Below are 17,022 nucleotides of genomic sequence, written 5' to 3' on the forward strand. Positions count from 1 at the left end.
ATTATGGCCCGCGCGTCCGCTGCCGGGTGGCTGGTAATTTGATTACATTGCCACCAACAAGGGTGGCAACGCTTTGTGAATGAACCACCCCACCCAAAAGGGGGTTGCTTTGAGTGGTGGTGGTGGTTTTGATGAATCCTTTCGCGAATCTACGCGGCTTGGCCAGCATGATTTGTTGGCGCTGGTCGTGGACGACCAGCCGGACCAGACTTGGGCCAACCAGCTAGGCTCCGGCCGGTGGCATTACTCATTACAGATTGGCCAAAATGAATAATGACACTAATTGGCCCTGCAGGGAGAAGGGTGACAGGACAGGAATTCTAGCTTTGATACGGGCAGCATGTTGGGCTTGTGCCATAATAGAGGGTATTAGTTACGTGAGCAGAACACGGTTTAGAGATATTTAATGAATTAATTCCGATGCCACAAGGACGTGTTGCGAAAGATATGATAATCAAGTTAGATAATGGCCAGGATAGGCAAGGACGAATGGGAAGAAAAACACAAACGAGATTGTGACAAATACGTTTTGGAAGCAGAATGTTTGCTATGAAAAAAAAATTAACTATTTTAGTAAGACACTGGAGTATTTTTTTTGGTATGGTACTGCAACGCAAACATTATCTAAACGAAACACAATCCTTTCATAAAGTTATGAACTGCTCCTGTCCTTAAGTATGCAAAAACCTATGCAATATTTTTTTATGAACTGTAGTTTTAGTTGCGAAACCTCATAAGAACACATTGTTAAACTTTTATGCATGTTATTAAACTGAAAATACTTTTATTAAAACCGTCATCTGGGTCGTAACGGGACAAATGTGGTGAATTAGGACAGTTGTTTTTTTGCTTTGTTACTAGAAAATAACGGCATTTTTTTTATTAAACTGTATCGAACAGACACAGAACAACAAAATAGTCAATTTTTATAGTCAAATTATTTCAAGATTGGGTTCGTTAGTTTAACAACTCTAGAATAAGAAGACAACAACTTCCTTGGTTACTGTGTACCCTTAAGACTGCTATCCCTATTCAAAATTTGATCCTGATTCGCCGAAAACGAAAACCTATAAGCTAATATTTGAAAAATCAATAAAATGGAAAAGTTTCAAAATAAAAGTTTCTCCTGTAACTTATAATCATTCTCTGTGTCAACTTCATTCAACATTTTCTTAATTAACCGACTCCAAAAACTCGTCACAAAATAAATGAAAAATCATGTCAAAATCTGCCTCGACTCATCACCCGAAAACAAAAAAAAAATGAATCTGTCAGCATATTCTGCAATCTGCTGTGCAAAAAGCACGCTGCTGTCTGTCCTCTTTCCGGCAATGCTGGCAATTTCTCAGCCATAGTGAGTCTGCAAAAAAATAATCGCTCCACTAAGCTCAGAATCTTCTTCGGCAGTCACGGTGCTCAAAATACCGATATTTTGTAAAAATATGCAATCCGAGATTTTGGTGTCTATCGATTTCTTACACCATAACGCATCTCTGAGTAACTGTTGTAGTTTTTGAGATGCAGAGATAATGATGGATTTTGCTGGCCAAGTTTAAAAACGGTGTGCTTATGTAGTTCTCTAGATACAGCCATTTTAAAATGTTAATTCCGACTTTTTAGCATAGCATAGCATAGCATTGGTGTCTACCCGTAGCTGCTACTTCGTTATTGACCAGGACCCCCAAACATTGCTCCGTGGACCACAGATGAAAAGTAGGAACCAATCATCACCCCTTCGCAATTTTCAAAGGTCCCTATCGTGCTGATCAATACCGACGCCGGCCACGACCAGTGGTAAGACACGGGGAAGTGGATGGGAATGTTAGCCGATACTTGAGTGATGGGACCGCCAAATCGACTGCGTCTCCGACAAAGTATCACATGAGTTTTGAGGGATTAGTAAGATGGGTATGAGGTCAGGATTCACTGTGGTAGGTGATGCGACCATGAGCAATTTGTTTATGGGTTGAAATTTTAAAAATCTTAGGCAGCCGGCTGCGGAAAGATACCTATCTAGGGATTTAAATATAGTATTAATTCGACCGCGATTCTCCAGAAATTCTCCGTCGGCGTGCCTTCCGATCAACGGTGATGTAGGAAGGGCTTCATTCATTAAAATTATGTTATATCATAAGCCTTAAAACATGTCCGTCGACGTGCCTTCCGATCCTCGATGATATGGAAAGGACTTAATCCAGCAATACGACTTGCTTGTCTCAAAAAACAAAAATCGGATCGTTTCTATCGAAAACTATATAAAGAGAACAAAAATAAAATTCATTAGCCAACGAACGCGCGAAAAAAAAATGAAAAAAGAAGAAGAAGAAATCCAATCACCCCATGTACACAAATAGCGACACAAAAGAGACGGAAAATAACACGAAAAAACAGGACTGCGCGTCCACACAGGCACTTTTTCTAAAAAATCTATAAAATCAATACAATTTCAGCATTTTTAAGAATATGCTTTCCGATTTGATGATGCATTTTGCTGCATATGACTGTCAGGTATCTCGAATGGACAAAAGGTCGAATGCCAAAAGGTCGAATGGACAAATGGTCGAATGTGAAAAAGGTCGAATGGGAAAAAGATCGAAACAAAACTTTTGATGTGAGCCTAAATACACAAATATTGAAAAGCAGCTGAGCAAATCTACAAAATCAGCCGATTTTGACCATTTTTATTTTTTTGTTTTTTTTTTTTTTATTTTGTTCAAACTTTGTGGGGACCTTCCCTATGACCAAGGAAGCTATTTTGAGTCATTGGTTCACCCTTACAAAAATGGTATGTAAATATTTAAACAGCTGTAACTTTTGAGTGAATTTTCTGATCAATTTGGTGTCTTCGGCAAAGTTGTAGGTATTGTTGAGGACTATTGAGAAAAAAAGAGGTACATAGAAAAAAAATGGCGAATTTTTTTTATCAATTTTTCTTTTTTTTCGAGATTGTCTATATCTTCGCAACTTTGGTATTTTAATTGGGCATAATATTCAATGTTTGGCCCTTTTAAAATGTTAGTCTTAATAAAAAAAATTCAAAGTATTTTTTTCGAAAAGATCGGAAAATTTCACGAATGTTTCATATTTTAACATTGAAATTCGGACCATAAATTGCGGAGATATCGTCATTAGAAAATGGTGGGTTGTTTGGGTGAGACTTAGAAAACTTCAATTTTCATGTTTCTTTTTCTTTAAGCCGCTTTATCTCAGCAATCAGAGGTCCAATCTTCAATGTCTCTTAGACAATTTCATAAAAAAATTCTGAACTTTTCGAAAAAAATATTTATAGAGATGGTCACTCATCGTCACTATTTTTAAAAATCGAAAAACTGCAGATATTTTGCTAAAATCAAACTTTCGGTGGCTATATCTTGAAATCAGAGCCCTTTATCAAAAAATCTGTACTGTACTTTTTGATTGGAAATTCAATTTTACAGTTAAAAAATAAAGTCAAATTTGTTTTTGCATGGAATTTCGATCACTATTTTTTCAAAAAATTATAGCTTGGCGGCAGATTTTTTGACCATGTTTCTCTATGGCTCAAAAGTTGCGGGGAATTTGAGTTTTTGTAATAAAAGTTGATAAAAAATCTGCATTTTTTTTCCGTGTACATATTTTTTCTCAATAGTCCTCAACAATACCCAAAGCTTTGCCGAAGACACTAAATTGATCAGAAAATTCACTCAAAAGTTACAGCTGTTTGAATATTTACATACCATTTTTGTATGGACATCAGCCAAAATTGTATGGAGACTTGTATGGGTGAACCAATGACACAAAATAGCTAATTTGGTCATAGGGAAGGCCCCCACAAAGTTTGAGCCGAATCAAAAAATAAAAACAAAATCCATTTCCGGTTTTGGTAGATATAAGGAAGGAAATGTTTGAAAGAATCGAAAAACTTTTTAGAATATTTTGACAATCCAGAAAAGGTTGTTTTTATAAATAAAGTAAAAATTAAAAAAATATTTAAGAAGTTGAACTTTTTTTGGAATTAAAATATAAAATAAACTTCCAAAATATTTTTGAAGTCTGTTCATGTTTAAAAGAATGGAAAAACTCGCAAAATATTTACGCCAAACAAGAAATGGTTGTTTTCAAAAATAAAATAAAAACTTAAAAAAATATTTTAGAAGTAAACCTTTTTGTTAGGAACAGCTCATGTTTGAAAGAATCTAAAAACTCACAAAAATATATTGACAATTAAAATGTTTTAAGAATGGAAAAACTCACAAAAATATTTTGACAATAAAAAAAAACTTTAAACTTTTAAACTTCTAAAGTATTTTAGAAGTCGAACTTTTTTTAAAGCACTGCTCATGTTTAAAAGAAAAAACTCGCAAAAATATTACGACAAACAAGAAAAGGTTGTTTTTAAAAATAAAATAAAAAACATAAAAAATATGTTATTAGTCGACCTTTTTTTTGAAGAACAGCTTATGTTTGAAAGAATGGAAACCTTCTCAAAAAATGATTTGGAAAATATTCAGTTTATTTAAAAAATATCATTATTAAAAGATGGATAAACCAGTGATAAAATCACACAAAAAATCAGATTTGGGTGTTAGAAATTTTTTTCAAGATTTTTTTTAGTTTTAGAATTTAAGTTATTTGTTTAATTTTTTCACATTCGACCTTTTGTCTTTTCGACGTTTTGTGCATTCGACCTTTTTTCCACTTTCAACCTTTTGTCCATTCAACCTTTTGTCGCACATCCCAAAATTTCGGATTGCATTTTTTTTCTTCATAATAACGGTATTTTGAGCACCGTGCGCAGTCGCAGTGACTTGCCACAAATCGGACGTTTGGACGGACAGAGTCCCGGATTAATTGAATGCAATTTGTTCGGACATTTTTGCCACAAAATTGTACAAGCGGGTTGAAGAAGCGGGTTGGGAAACAACCAAGTCATGGTTCTTTTTTTTCTCTCGAAGGCTTGGGAAAACTGCCCAAACGGGCAGGGTGTTTTGTTTGAAGAATTACAACTTCATCTAATCCTGAACGTGCAATTTCCTGCCCGGAGCAAACCCGAATGAGTCGTCATTTTTTTTGTCGTCCGCTGGTTGTCTCCGACTTTGGGCCCAAAAACCAATCTCTGGCATGCATATTGATGATAAATCTTCCCTGTGTTTTTCGGAAGACTGGTTAGATTGGTTCAACAGTTTATTTGTTTCAAATTGATAAAAAAAACGAAATATTATTCTCAAAATTTATGTTTTCAAGTGAATTCCATATTCATGTCTTGGACCATCAAGAAACAACTTGTTGGATCTGCCTAAAAAAGTGAACCATTAAAAGTACCAGGAAACTTCCACTTCAGGTAATTTGGGTTACTTGTGTGGGCTTCTGTTGTTGAACCGTTCATCATCGTGGCCAAAGAAGGAAAATCGCTTTTCCTCCCGCAAACGGAAGGAAATTAATGAAGATGCAAACCTCTCCCCGTCGGAGCATAATTTGCCACGTGGTTTTTATGCTTTGGGAAGTCTTAATTGATTTTTTTTCTTGGTTCGCGAAGAGACTTGATTTCAAGGCGCTTCCTGGAGGGGTCACAAAAGGGACTGAATCAATTAACAGTTGGTATCCTGCTGGGTGTCCACGTGGAACGTCCGTGCAATAACGGAGGTAAGTTTTAATTTCGTTTTTTTGCGCAATTTTGAGCCTAATTAGTCAAGGGGAAGCCAACATTTCAAGTTCTAGCATTGGAGTTTCTAAATTAGAATTATGTTCAAGCAACATATCAGTGAGCAGTTCCCTGACACATTGAGCAACGAATTTTGTATTTATTTTTATTTTGATGAAACTTTGAGTGTTCATTCTGCCTCATTAGATCGTGCTTACACGTCTGCGATATAAATTGGAAGCTATAAAAATATTCAAAATCTGTACCTTCAGAACGGTTTTGCCTTCCTCACTGAGGTAAGGCAATAATCCTGCTCTAAAAATTAACTTTGTATAAAAACGTCGTAGACTCACCTTCATGTATACATGTCGACTCAGAATCGAAAACTGAACAAATGTCTGTGTGTACATGTGTGTGTATGTATTAGGGTGGTCCAAATCCGGACTTTTTTGGGGCTACCCCCTGAAATCAAAGATTGACCCATCACTAGGCTAAATTCCAAATTTGAGCTCATTCTGACCACGGGAACCCCTCCCTCCAATCGCTTAAAGTTTGTATGGGAAAAATCGTCAAAATGTATGGAGAAAAGCAACTGTTTTACTTTTTTACATGTGGAAGGCACCATAGTTATCCGATTCTTACCATTTCTCAAATTTAGAACCTTCATTAAATTTAGAACAACTTTCCCGAAGACACCATATTTTTAGGATTTTTTCCCGCGAAGTTATTAGCGCCCAAAACTGACCATTTTTGCGCAGCCAGCTGTAAGGGGCTACCTAACAACGATGTTTATTTCCAATTCGTACACGCACGTGCTCTCTCTCAGGTTCAAATTCTCTCACGAGCTTGCTTGCCTGCCTGCCTGTCTGTTTGCCTACAAGCGCGCGCTCTATTTCTCTGCTTGGACTTTTGTCGTCGTCGTCGTTTTCGTTTGCTATCCGCTGCGCTGCGTTCCTGGCATGTTTATTATAATTTTCAACTAAAATAGCAGGGTTGTTTTGAGATATATTTAGCAAATAAATTCTTAAATTACGTCAAAATGAACGGAAAAAAAATTAAAGAAAAGAAAACTTAGGCTCATTAAAAAAATTACAGCAAATGTCAGGTTAACAGGGTTAGTTTGGTTTTCCAAGCATTACAAGCAGTTGTTCGTATATGCTAAATAATCATGATAATAATTTAATTATTAAAAAAACAGGTAATACAAATCATGTTACTTTAAGTAGTTTGCTTTAACAAAAATATACTTTATTACAAGTCAAGACAATTTTACAATGATTGCTGCAAATTTTCATTCATACTCTATAAAATTATCACTTTTTGTGCTGTCTAGAAATTTCTTTTTGTGTCCCTCGACCACCTTCAACAAAGATTGCAACTTTTCTTAAATTTTTTGTCGTTTACCTGATTTTTTTTTGAAAAAAAAATTAAATTACATTATCCCTATTTAAAAATTTACTCAATGATAAAAGATGACCGTGGATGAATGACGACCATGGATGAACTAATTCATCGAAATTTTTATTCTCTCTCACACGCTCTGATAATATGATATCTATTGTTAATCACATAATACATTTAATTTTATATCATAAATCAAACCTGCTATTTAAGTTGAAAATTATAATAAACATGCCAGGAACGCAGCGCAACGGACGGCAAACGAAAACGACGACGACGACAAAAGTCCAAGCAGAGAAACAGAGCGCGCGCTTGTAGGCAAACAGGCAGGCAGGCAGGCAAGCAAGCTCGTGAGAGAATTTGAACCTGAGAGAGAGCACGTGTGTGTACGAATTGGAAATAAACATCGTTGTTAGGTAGCCCCTTACAGCTGGCTGCGCAAAAATGGTCAGTTTTGGGCGCTAATAACTTCGCGGGAAAAAATCCTAAAAATATGGTGTCTTCGGGAAAGTTGTTCTAAATTTAATGAAGGTTCTACATTTGAGAAATGGTAAGAATCGGATAACTATGGTGCCTTCCACATGTAAAAAAGTAAAACAGTTGCTTTTCTCCATACATTTTGACGATTTTTCCCATACAAACTTTAAGCGATTGGAGGGAGGGGTTCCCGTGGTCAGAATGAGCTCAAATTTGGAATTTAGCCTAGTGATGGGTCAATCTTTGATTTCAGGGGGTAGCCCCAAAAAAGTCCGGATTTGGACCACCCTAGTATGTATGTATGTGACCAACAAACTAGCTCCCGTTTCTCGGCACTGGCTCAACCGATTTGACCCGAACCTGTTGCATTCGACTTGGTTTAGGGTCCCATAGATCGAGTTTTATACAGATTGAAGTTCCGATAAGTAGTTCAAAAGTTATGTATAAAAATGTGTTTTCACAAATATCCGGATCTCACTTAAATGTATGTAAACCATGTTCGGATCCATCATCGTTGGTTAGGTTATCAAAAGACCTTTCAAACGTGTACAAAACATTGATGATCTGGCAACCCAGTCTCGAGGTATGGCCACTTAAGTGATATTTATGTACTTTTTTATTCCCGATATAAAAAATAGATAAAATTTGTGTACAATTCCATCATATCAGCCATTGTTGGTAATAAGTGAGGAAGGCACCAACCACATAGGTGGATTAAGTTAGTTTTTCTGATAAAATTGGTATCTTCGACAAAGCTGATATAGCTTAGAACGCCATAGAAGAAATAGTCACACTCCAAAAAATTACCCTCTATTTATTAGACAATTAAGGGGTTACATACATGTAGAAAATCACAAAATTTCATATTACACAAAATTTATTGAATCCACTAAAAAGATGATTTTCAATCACTCCTGAAAGTTTCATGAAGATATAACATGAATAAACTGAGTTAGAGACGATTTTAAGCTTAAAATTTTGCCGTGCGTAAAGCGGACTATAAAACTATCTGAGCGATTTACGGTTGATTTACGGGTGCCACGATATCTCGAGACGGGATGAACCAAATTGGCTGAAATTCGGGGTGAAAACTCTCAAGACATATTCCGTGTGCATGACAAAGCCCGATTTTGAAATTTTGCTTTTTTAAAAAATACAACAATAAAAAACTGACGATTTTTTATATCAACAACACAAAAATATTTTTATCTTTTTTTAAAATAAGTTTTTTTGAAAATCGGCCATCGTCATGCACACAGGACCGGTTAAACGAGTCTTCACTAAAATTTTGAACTTTTTTTGTAAAGGCAGCGTTAAGATATCGTGGCACCCGTTTTTTGAAACTGCTAACTTCAAATAGCTTTATCTCGGCAATGAAACAACCAAATGTCTTGAAATTTGATTTGATAATAGATGAAAATGAATATTTTAATACCCTGAAAACAGATATTAAATAAAATTAAGTGTGTACTCACATCAACCTCTGACTTTTTGTCAAAACTAAATTGCACAAAATATGCGTTTTTTAATTTTATTTTTAGATATGATTAGCCTCTGCAAGAAAAGCAAATAGGAATATTTATTTTTGGACACAAAAAAAGCGTTAATTTTTTAAGCGACGGTAACTTAGAAAAAAACCGTACGAATTAAAATATTAAAAAATAACTGTCTTTTAATTTTCCGGTCCATTACAAAATCAAAATATTCAAATCTGTGTTCTTACATTAGAAATTAATGTTTAGTGCCTTTTCAAACGTGAGAGTTTATCTGAAAATAATTTTTCACCGGATGAATGGAAAATTTTATGATTATGATCACATTTAATAAATCTATGTTAATTTGATGATGTATTGGAAACATATGTTTTTCTTGTTGCAAATATTTTTGAGATTTGTCATTTTTTTTTCATACAACGTTACTTAATTCACCTTTAGGTAGTTGATGCCTTCCTCACGTTCAGAGGGTAATGCTATCCAAAATAGATACAAAAGGGCGAACTTTTCAGTGTTCTATCAATTTGATTCATTATTCATACCATTAGATTGGTTAGTCAGATATCCATAATTCAGGGCACTTATGTGCACATAACTTTTGAAAGGGTTGTCAGATCTTCAAACTTTTGAATCCGTTGGAAAGGTCTTTCGAATACTTTTCTAAAAATGTATAACATGACAAGGTTTTTTTTAGCATAACTTTTGAAGTACTTTACTAAACTTTATAATTTTCAATAGCGACTTATGGGACCCCAAGACGGATCGAATGAGACCAATACGGTCCAAATCGGTTCAGCCAGTGCCGAGATAATCCAGTGCAAATTTTTTTGATCAACATCCCACCACACACACAGACATTTGCTCAGAATGTGATTCTGAGTCGATAAGTATACATAAAGGTGGGTCTAGGAGGTCAAATTAAGAATTTCGTTTTTCGAGTGATTTTAAAGCCTTTCCTCAGTAAGGTGAGGAAGGCAAAAATTGACATAATTATTCGAAAATCTGTATCTCACAATTTTCTGACTGATTTGGTTTGTTTGGCATAGTTATAGGTTATGATAAGAACTTTTTTTAAGAAAAAAAATTACACCTAAAGAAAAAGTCATTTTGTCAATTCTAAAAATACGTAGTTTTTATATTAAAAAGAAATTGGGGGAAGTTTTTCACCAATGTGTAACAGGTCGTATCGAGGAGCTCCGATTTGGGTAAAACTTATAGCGTTTGTTTGTCTATACATGGGATGATCTCATGCCAAATATGAGCCCACTAAGAGAAAGAGAAGTGGGGTAAACGGGCTTTGAAATTTAAGGTCCAAAAACACAAAAAGTCTTAAAATATCTCACATTTTAGTAAAACATTATCAATTGTAACTCTCTTAGCTGCATTCGAAAAGCCTTTAAAAGTCCTCAGGACAGGATTGGTTTGACTTTTCTCATAGCTTTTGAAAATTACTGTTAAAAATGGATTTTTGACAACCTTTTAGCAACAGCCTCCAACATCCATACTCATACTGGCCAAAAGTTAGAGAATTTCAAGGACTATAAGCCTACGGTATTTACATTATTTTTCAGTTTTATTGAAATTTAGTTTTTGAAAGTTTATATTTATTTTTTTACAGTAATACAATGACAATCTTTTATTAATATAAAAAGATATATTTGTCGAAACAAAGTTAATGCTCCCTGAAAATTCCATCAATTTTCAGACGTAAAGTCTCGATTCTCTTCTCTCCAAACTACATCAAAATTCAATCAAAGCTCAATCAATTACCGTGCTTGTGCTGGACAGATATCCCAGCGTCCGGATGTCGATGATGTCGAGGTCCATCCTTGCTGCTCTAGTATGCCCCCTGCAGGTTAGGGGTTTATAAAGCTGCTTCAAGTTGATATGCAAATCACAATGTTTTGAGAACTGAACTAGGGGAAAGGACGCACCAAAAAAAAAAAAACGTTCGGACAACTTTCCTTCCCGGAAAACTTTTTTTTCCTTCGTCTTCTTCTTTGCACTTGCCGGATAACGACCACAACTGAGAGTGGACTCCACAAAATATTTTAGGAAAATTCTTCCATTCCGTCCAGAGGACGGCAAAAGCGAAAACTTTGGGATCACATTATGTTTTGCTTGAACAATTTTTCCTCACAACGACGCACCAATGATTCGCAAATTAGAGGGGTTGGAACAACTTTGCCCGCACTTTTTTTTCCTCCGAAATACTCCAAACACAATATCACTACCAACAGTACGCGTTTTCAGCCGAAATCAGCTCGCAATTTCCCCCATCAAAGATGTTTCTTCATCGTCACTTGTAACTGGCGTTTACTTTGCCCTCAGACTGCGTCAGAGCTGACAAAATTAAATTCCAATTTTTCCAACCGGCAAAAAAAAACTCTTTTTCGCTTTTTTCACTGAATCAAAAGCGCCAAACACAACTGTCGAACGCGGCACAATTAAAAACTTTTCAATTTTCCTCTCATTCAATCACTGCAATTTTCCGATTCCATTTTTGTGTGCCCGTTCTTGGAACTTTTTCTTCAGCTTGGTTGACCAGTAATTTGAAGCTTTCAAGCGCTGGGTTGTGATGGGATTTCCTCCCCATTACTTGAACAATTTGGACTGGGCGCGTTTTGCCAATCGCACGTAGTTTGACAACATTGCTTAATTTTTAATTGGATATTGGAATCGCAGAGTTTTGCTTCACTTGGGATTGATTTTAAATCGGTTGAGAGTTTGTTTTTTCATCCTATATTTTTTTGTTATTATTTTTAATAGTTCAATATTTCACTGAATTGAGCATTTTCTTCGAATTTCACTGCTGTTTGACATGAGCTTTTTTAAACTTTCAATGAGAAAAAAATATGAATATTGTTATTTAGCTAAAAAGATTTTATTCAATTGTAAACACATTTGCGACATTGGTAGTACTTTGTTTTATGAAAATCATTTCATTTCATTTTATTTATTTGGTCGTTAAAGCATTTCTTTTGTGTTGCAACTATACTAAGCTGAGATGTGTACTACCTTTCAACAGCTGATTAATTCAAAGTTGGGTGCTTAAAAAATCGAATAAATTTATTTGAAAAAATATAATCAATCTAACTTTTTTTTCAACGTGTTCTTATCGTTTGTGAAATTGAATAAAACATAACTGCAAAAGCCAATTTTTTTTTGTTCAGTTCGACAAAAAAATAAGCTGTGCGAAAAGTATCTATTAAATCTTTTTATTATTTTGAAAACAAAGGTTTTAAGAGTAATTGTCCAGCTTATTTCTATTTGAAAAAAAATATGCTTATCTAAATAGCTGATTAAAGTTTCACAAATTTCGTTATCGACAGTTGAGTTCAATGTTCAATGAGTTGAGCATAATTTTTTAACTTGAATCATTCAACATTTATAAGATCAACGCTTATTTTGTTTCAAGGTTTTGTCCCCTTTCTTTTTTTATGTTTTGTTTAAATTGAGACTGTAGAAAAAGAATGTTTTGCTGAAAAAATATATTTTGAACAAAAATCGTTTGTACTCGATTGCTATCTTCACAGAAAAAATAATGGTTACAACTGGGAATGGTGACAAAGTTTGTAACAAAAAAAAAGATTAAATTAACCTTCTAACGCCCATGGTTACTTCAATGCACCACTATTTTTTGGATTCAAGATTAAATTTTTCTGTTACCATTAATTTTTTCAACCTGCTTTAACCTGCATTAGTTAATATAGAATATTAATTAATAACCACTAAAATTTTGTCCAGTTTGGTCCATCCAGTTACGAGTAATGTGGAAAAACGACCGGCATGAAATTATTCGATTTTTAATTGGGATGACATTGATAGGCTGATGATTATTTTATTGTATTTTTTTTTGTTCAAAATAAAAATACGTGTTGAATTTGAATTTGAATGGTGTTTGCAATAAATTTATGAAATTTTCATTCGAATAACGAACTGCTTCTTTGGATTTTGTTGAAAAAAAAATCACTTCAGAATTTAGATAAATAAGAAAATTAATTACACGTTTTGAGTATAAATGTCGGACCATTTGCTTAAAAAAGTTTTTGGGTGACTCACCACACCACACTCAAACTTCGGACGCCAAGAAAAGAGAAAAAACTTGAAACAGAGACCACAAAAGACTCTTGACTCTTTAGAGTGGATTACTTGTTTTATATATACATATATATATATATATATATATATATATATATATATATATATATATATATATATATGGAAATTTCTCAAAGTAAACATACACAGCAAAACACCTTCGTCAAAAAGACACTTTATATCAGGGGTGCCCAACCATTTGGCCCAGCGGGCCAGATCTGATTTTTCTGAAGCAGTCGCGGGCCGTAACTAATATTTGATAAAAGTTGAAAAAGCAAACACATTTTTTTATGAAAAAACATATTTTTTGCTCCCTAATTTCTTGACTCATTTTGAGACATTTTTTAATATTTTTAAAAATATTTGCAGCGATCTATTTTCAGTATAAATAATTTGCTTTTTTAAGCTTTTAATAAAACTTGATCACTGAAAAGTTGTTCGGGAAATATACATTAGTTTTTGATTACTTAGGCTGATACAAATATTTTTAAAAGTTTTTGTCACCCCCTTCAAAATAGGCCCGAAAATCAGGGGGCAAAACAAATATTTTTACAATAAACTTCAAAATTTCTATGAAAATTCAAGTGCAACCAGCTGAAATCAAATTAAGATACATTCTTCTGCGTTTTAAATCATTTTTAGCATGTTTGGGTTTATTTAAAAATCTTAAGATTTTTTTGAAAATTTTTGATGCAAAATCTTTTTTTTCGATACAATTTTTGTTTTTGTCAGATCTTAGATTTTTTTGAAAACTAATGATTGCAAAACAACTGAACAAGTGTAAAATGCATTTTAAAACACATTTTTCATTTAAATGTGTAGACTATGGCTTGTTATTTAAATTTTTATATTTTTTTATTTTTTTGCCCCCCCCTTGACCTCGGCCAGGGCCGAGGGACAAAAACTTTTTTAAATATTTGCATCGGCCTTATTTATTTCAAAAAAATAGAAAGTAGAAAAAAAAACTTCAATTTTTAGTAAACAAAGTTAAAACTGAAAGAAATTAAAATATTTTGTCTTTTTTACATTTTTAGACAACAATCTTGGTTTTTTCATAAATTTCACTTTTTTACGAAATTGATAACTTTGTTTTCTTGCAAGATTTTTCAGTTTAAAAATATCGATTTAGAATTTATAAGAATTAAATTCAAACACGAAGCATGTTGTTATATGTAATTTGATAAAATATGGTCTCAAGCTTATTTTTTTAAAACGGAAAATCAATTTATTTATTTCATATTTCATGGACAGCCGGTCATAGAACTATTTTGAAAAACCGTCGCGAGCCGGATGAAATGGCTTCACGGGCCGGATCCGGCCCGCGGGCCGTACGTTGGGCAGGCCTGCTTTATATTATAGACTGTATGTACAATTTTTTTTTGCCGGGACCCGTGGTGTAGGGGTAAGCGTGGTTGCCTCTCACCCAGTCGGCCTGGGTTTGATCCCAGAAGGTCCCAGTGGCATTTTTCGAGACGAGATTTGTCTGATCACGCCTTCCGTCGGACGGGAAGTAAATGTTGGCCCCGGACTAACCTAAAAAGGTTAGGTCGTTAGCTCAGTCCAGGTGCAGGAGTCGTCTCCCTGGGTCCTGTCTCGGTGGAGTCGCTGGTAGGCAGTTGGACTAACAATCCAAAGGTCGTCAGTTCGAATCCCGGGGTGGATGGAAGCTAAGGTGTAAAAAGTGGTTTGCAATTGCCTCAACAATCAAGCCTTCGGACACTTAGTTTCGAGTAGGAATCTCGTAATCGAGAGCGCCAAGGCAATGCTGTAGAGCGAATAATTTGATTTGATTTTGTACAATTTTTGTAAACACAAAAAGTTGCAACCGACGGGATTCAAACCTAGCATCAACAGTACGGACTGGCGCCTAAGCCCGCTCGGCCATCAGATCGATGAATAATAAAAAGGATAAACGCATATATTAGCTTGACATTTCAGTTATGTAGGTTTCTCATACTGATGGGAAACTTTCAGGGTGTAATATTACATACAATTTCATAAAATAATGCAAAATTTATTTTATACACAGACTTTATACACGCAGCTAGATTACTACTTTTTTTGCTGTGTTTAGGCTCATTTGGCGTTTCTGGCGTTAATCTTTTTTAAAGTGATTTTTTAAGTACAAAAAACCTACCCCAATACCTTAAAAAATATATACAAATCATATAACAAGCCTGGCCACTAGGGTGACAAGAAAAATTGAAATTTGTTGGAAATATCTGAGTACTATCTCTCACTTGATTTTTCATGCTGAAATGAGTATCTGTCTGGAAAAATTCTCGCGAGACCTGCGTAATCTGCTTGCAAAATCCTAAAGAGATGTTTTCCCATTGTCTTGTCACATTTTTTTCCAAACAAACTTCAACGGTCAACCACGTCACCCGAAATTATTTTTTTTTTGATTGAATAATTTTTGGAAAATAGATATGAAATTGTATGGCTGTTACTTTGGTTTACGGTACATGAAACCCGCAGAAACAAATTAGTACAACTTTTGTTCACATATTAATTGATATTTCAAGGTTTTGAAAATCCTTAAACTTTACTTTACTTTTTTTTTTTTTTTATTCATTCCAATCGTATTCTATTTTTTCCTTTCAAATAAACAGTTATGTCTTTAAAAAAAGGAAAATGTCGCAAAATAGTTTACAATTGTAAGATTAATCATACTTATTATACATTTACACATTATTCAGCTTCTTCATTGTGAATACATTTAAAACTCTTTTTTGTCAACATTTCACTAAAAACTCTTACACATAAATTCCTTTAAAGATTTTTGTTATATATCCACATCGCCAAACATTTCTCCATCCAACGACGACAGCAACAACATGTAACACTATTTTTTCCTCTCTATTCAACAAATATCACACACTTTAACGGCTCCAAATATCTACATTACACAGCGATCCCAGCAATTAACCTGGCGGCCGGCACATCAAGCCGTGCTCTCCAAATCTTGATATTTAATCGTTGCTGCTGCTGCTTTTGATTCTCAAGTACCGCCAATTAGTAGCCACTTAGTCACTGCTTAAGCCCGGAGCAACTTGCTAGCATTACACAGCTAACGAAAACACGCAAAAGCTCTGAGGTTGCCGCCGCCACCGCTAATTTGGCGCGCATTTTTTTTAACTGGTGAAACTGCAAATTTTCCCGACGGTGGTGAAGTTTTTCACAACTATTTTTTTTTGTGGAACATGAATATCGAGATTTTTCTCGTTCCTTCAAACTGCACCCTGCTGAAGTAATCCTTTGATTTTCCGGCTGATTTCGTTTTTCCAAATCACAAAAAAAGTATCCTTTTCCCACAAAGGGAAGAAAAAGTGGCGCGCTTTTCCACCAACTGCCCAAATCCTGCTGCTGCCCCTCCTCAGAGAACAGGACACTCGCGACACCGCCGGTTCAAAGGTCGCAACATCGTCCACCGAAAGCTCGCAGCTAACTGACTGGAGACTGTTCCTGGCCTGACTGCCAAAGGTGGCATCGTCATCTGCTCCAGTTTTCCACCCTGCCTACCCCCTCACCACTCTGGGGAAGGAAATTACACGAGACGGCCGTATACTCCGACTGGCGGCCAGCTGTTTTCCACTGTTTTTCCCGGATGTGATGAAGCGCGAGAGAGTCTGTGCGGAGAGCAACGAGGGAGAGCGGGAAAAAGCTCCGGGGAAGCTTCCCTCTCGCACTCTGCAAAAGAGCGGGATCAGTTGGCGGGAAAAGTTGGCGGGTTGAGCTATGGTTCTGGTTTTAGAATAAAGGGGAAAAATAAGGGCCAATCGAGGGGAAAGTGAACATCGACTGGCTGAGAGGATTCTGAGAGAGTGAGTGCGCTTGTGGCTTTTTGCTAAATCAACAGTTGGGTAATTAATTGTGTCATTAAGATTGATGGAGGAGCACATTTTGCGGGGAAAACATAAATGGATAAAA

The 17,022-nt window shown here is 35.2% G+C and overlaps 1 protein-coding gene across 6 annotated transcripts in view; it reads right to left on the reverse strand.

The window, feature by feature from the left end:
- The window catches only part of LOC6031670 (dopamine receptor 1), a 361,738-nt gene extending 345,171 nt beyond the window's left edge, over positions 1–16,567 (reverse strand). The window contains exons 1-2 of one of the 6 annotated variants that reach the window (XM_038248920.1): positions 15,853–16,567; positions 10,762–11,827 (exon numbers count right to left, since the gene is read on the reverse strand). In XM_038248920.1, coding sequence (XP_038104848.1) covers positions 10,762–10,818 — 57 coding nt within the window. In that variant the 5' untranslated portion in view covers positions 10,819–11,827; positions 15,853–16,567. Of the gene's footprint in view, positions 1–10,761; positions 11,865–15,765 lie in introns of all 6 variants that reach the window. The other 5 variants (XM_038248923.1, XM_038248919.1, XM_038248918.1 and 2 more) reach the window with 5 other exon arrangements.
- Positions 16,568–17,022: the final 455 nt, after the last annotated feature.

The sequence above is a fragment of the Culex quinquefasciatus genome, chromosome 1 (assembly GCF_015732765.1).
Source record: "Culex quinquefasciatus strain JHB chromosome 1, VPISU_Cqui_1.0_pri_paternal, whole genome shotgun sequence".
NCBI classification, from domain to species: Eukaryota; Metazoa; Arthropoda; class Insecta; order Diptera; family Culicidae; genus Culex; species Culex quinquefasciatus.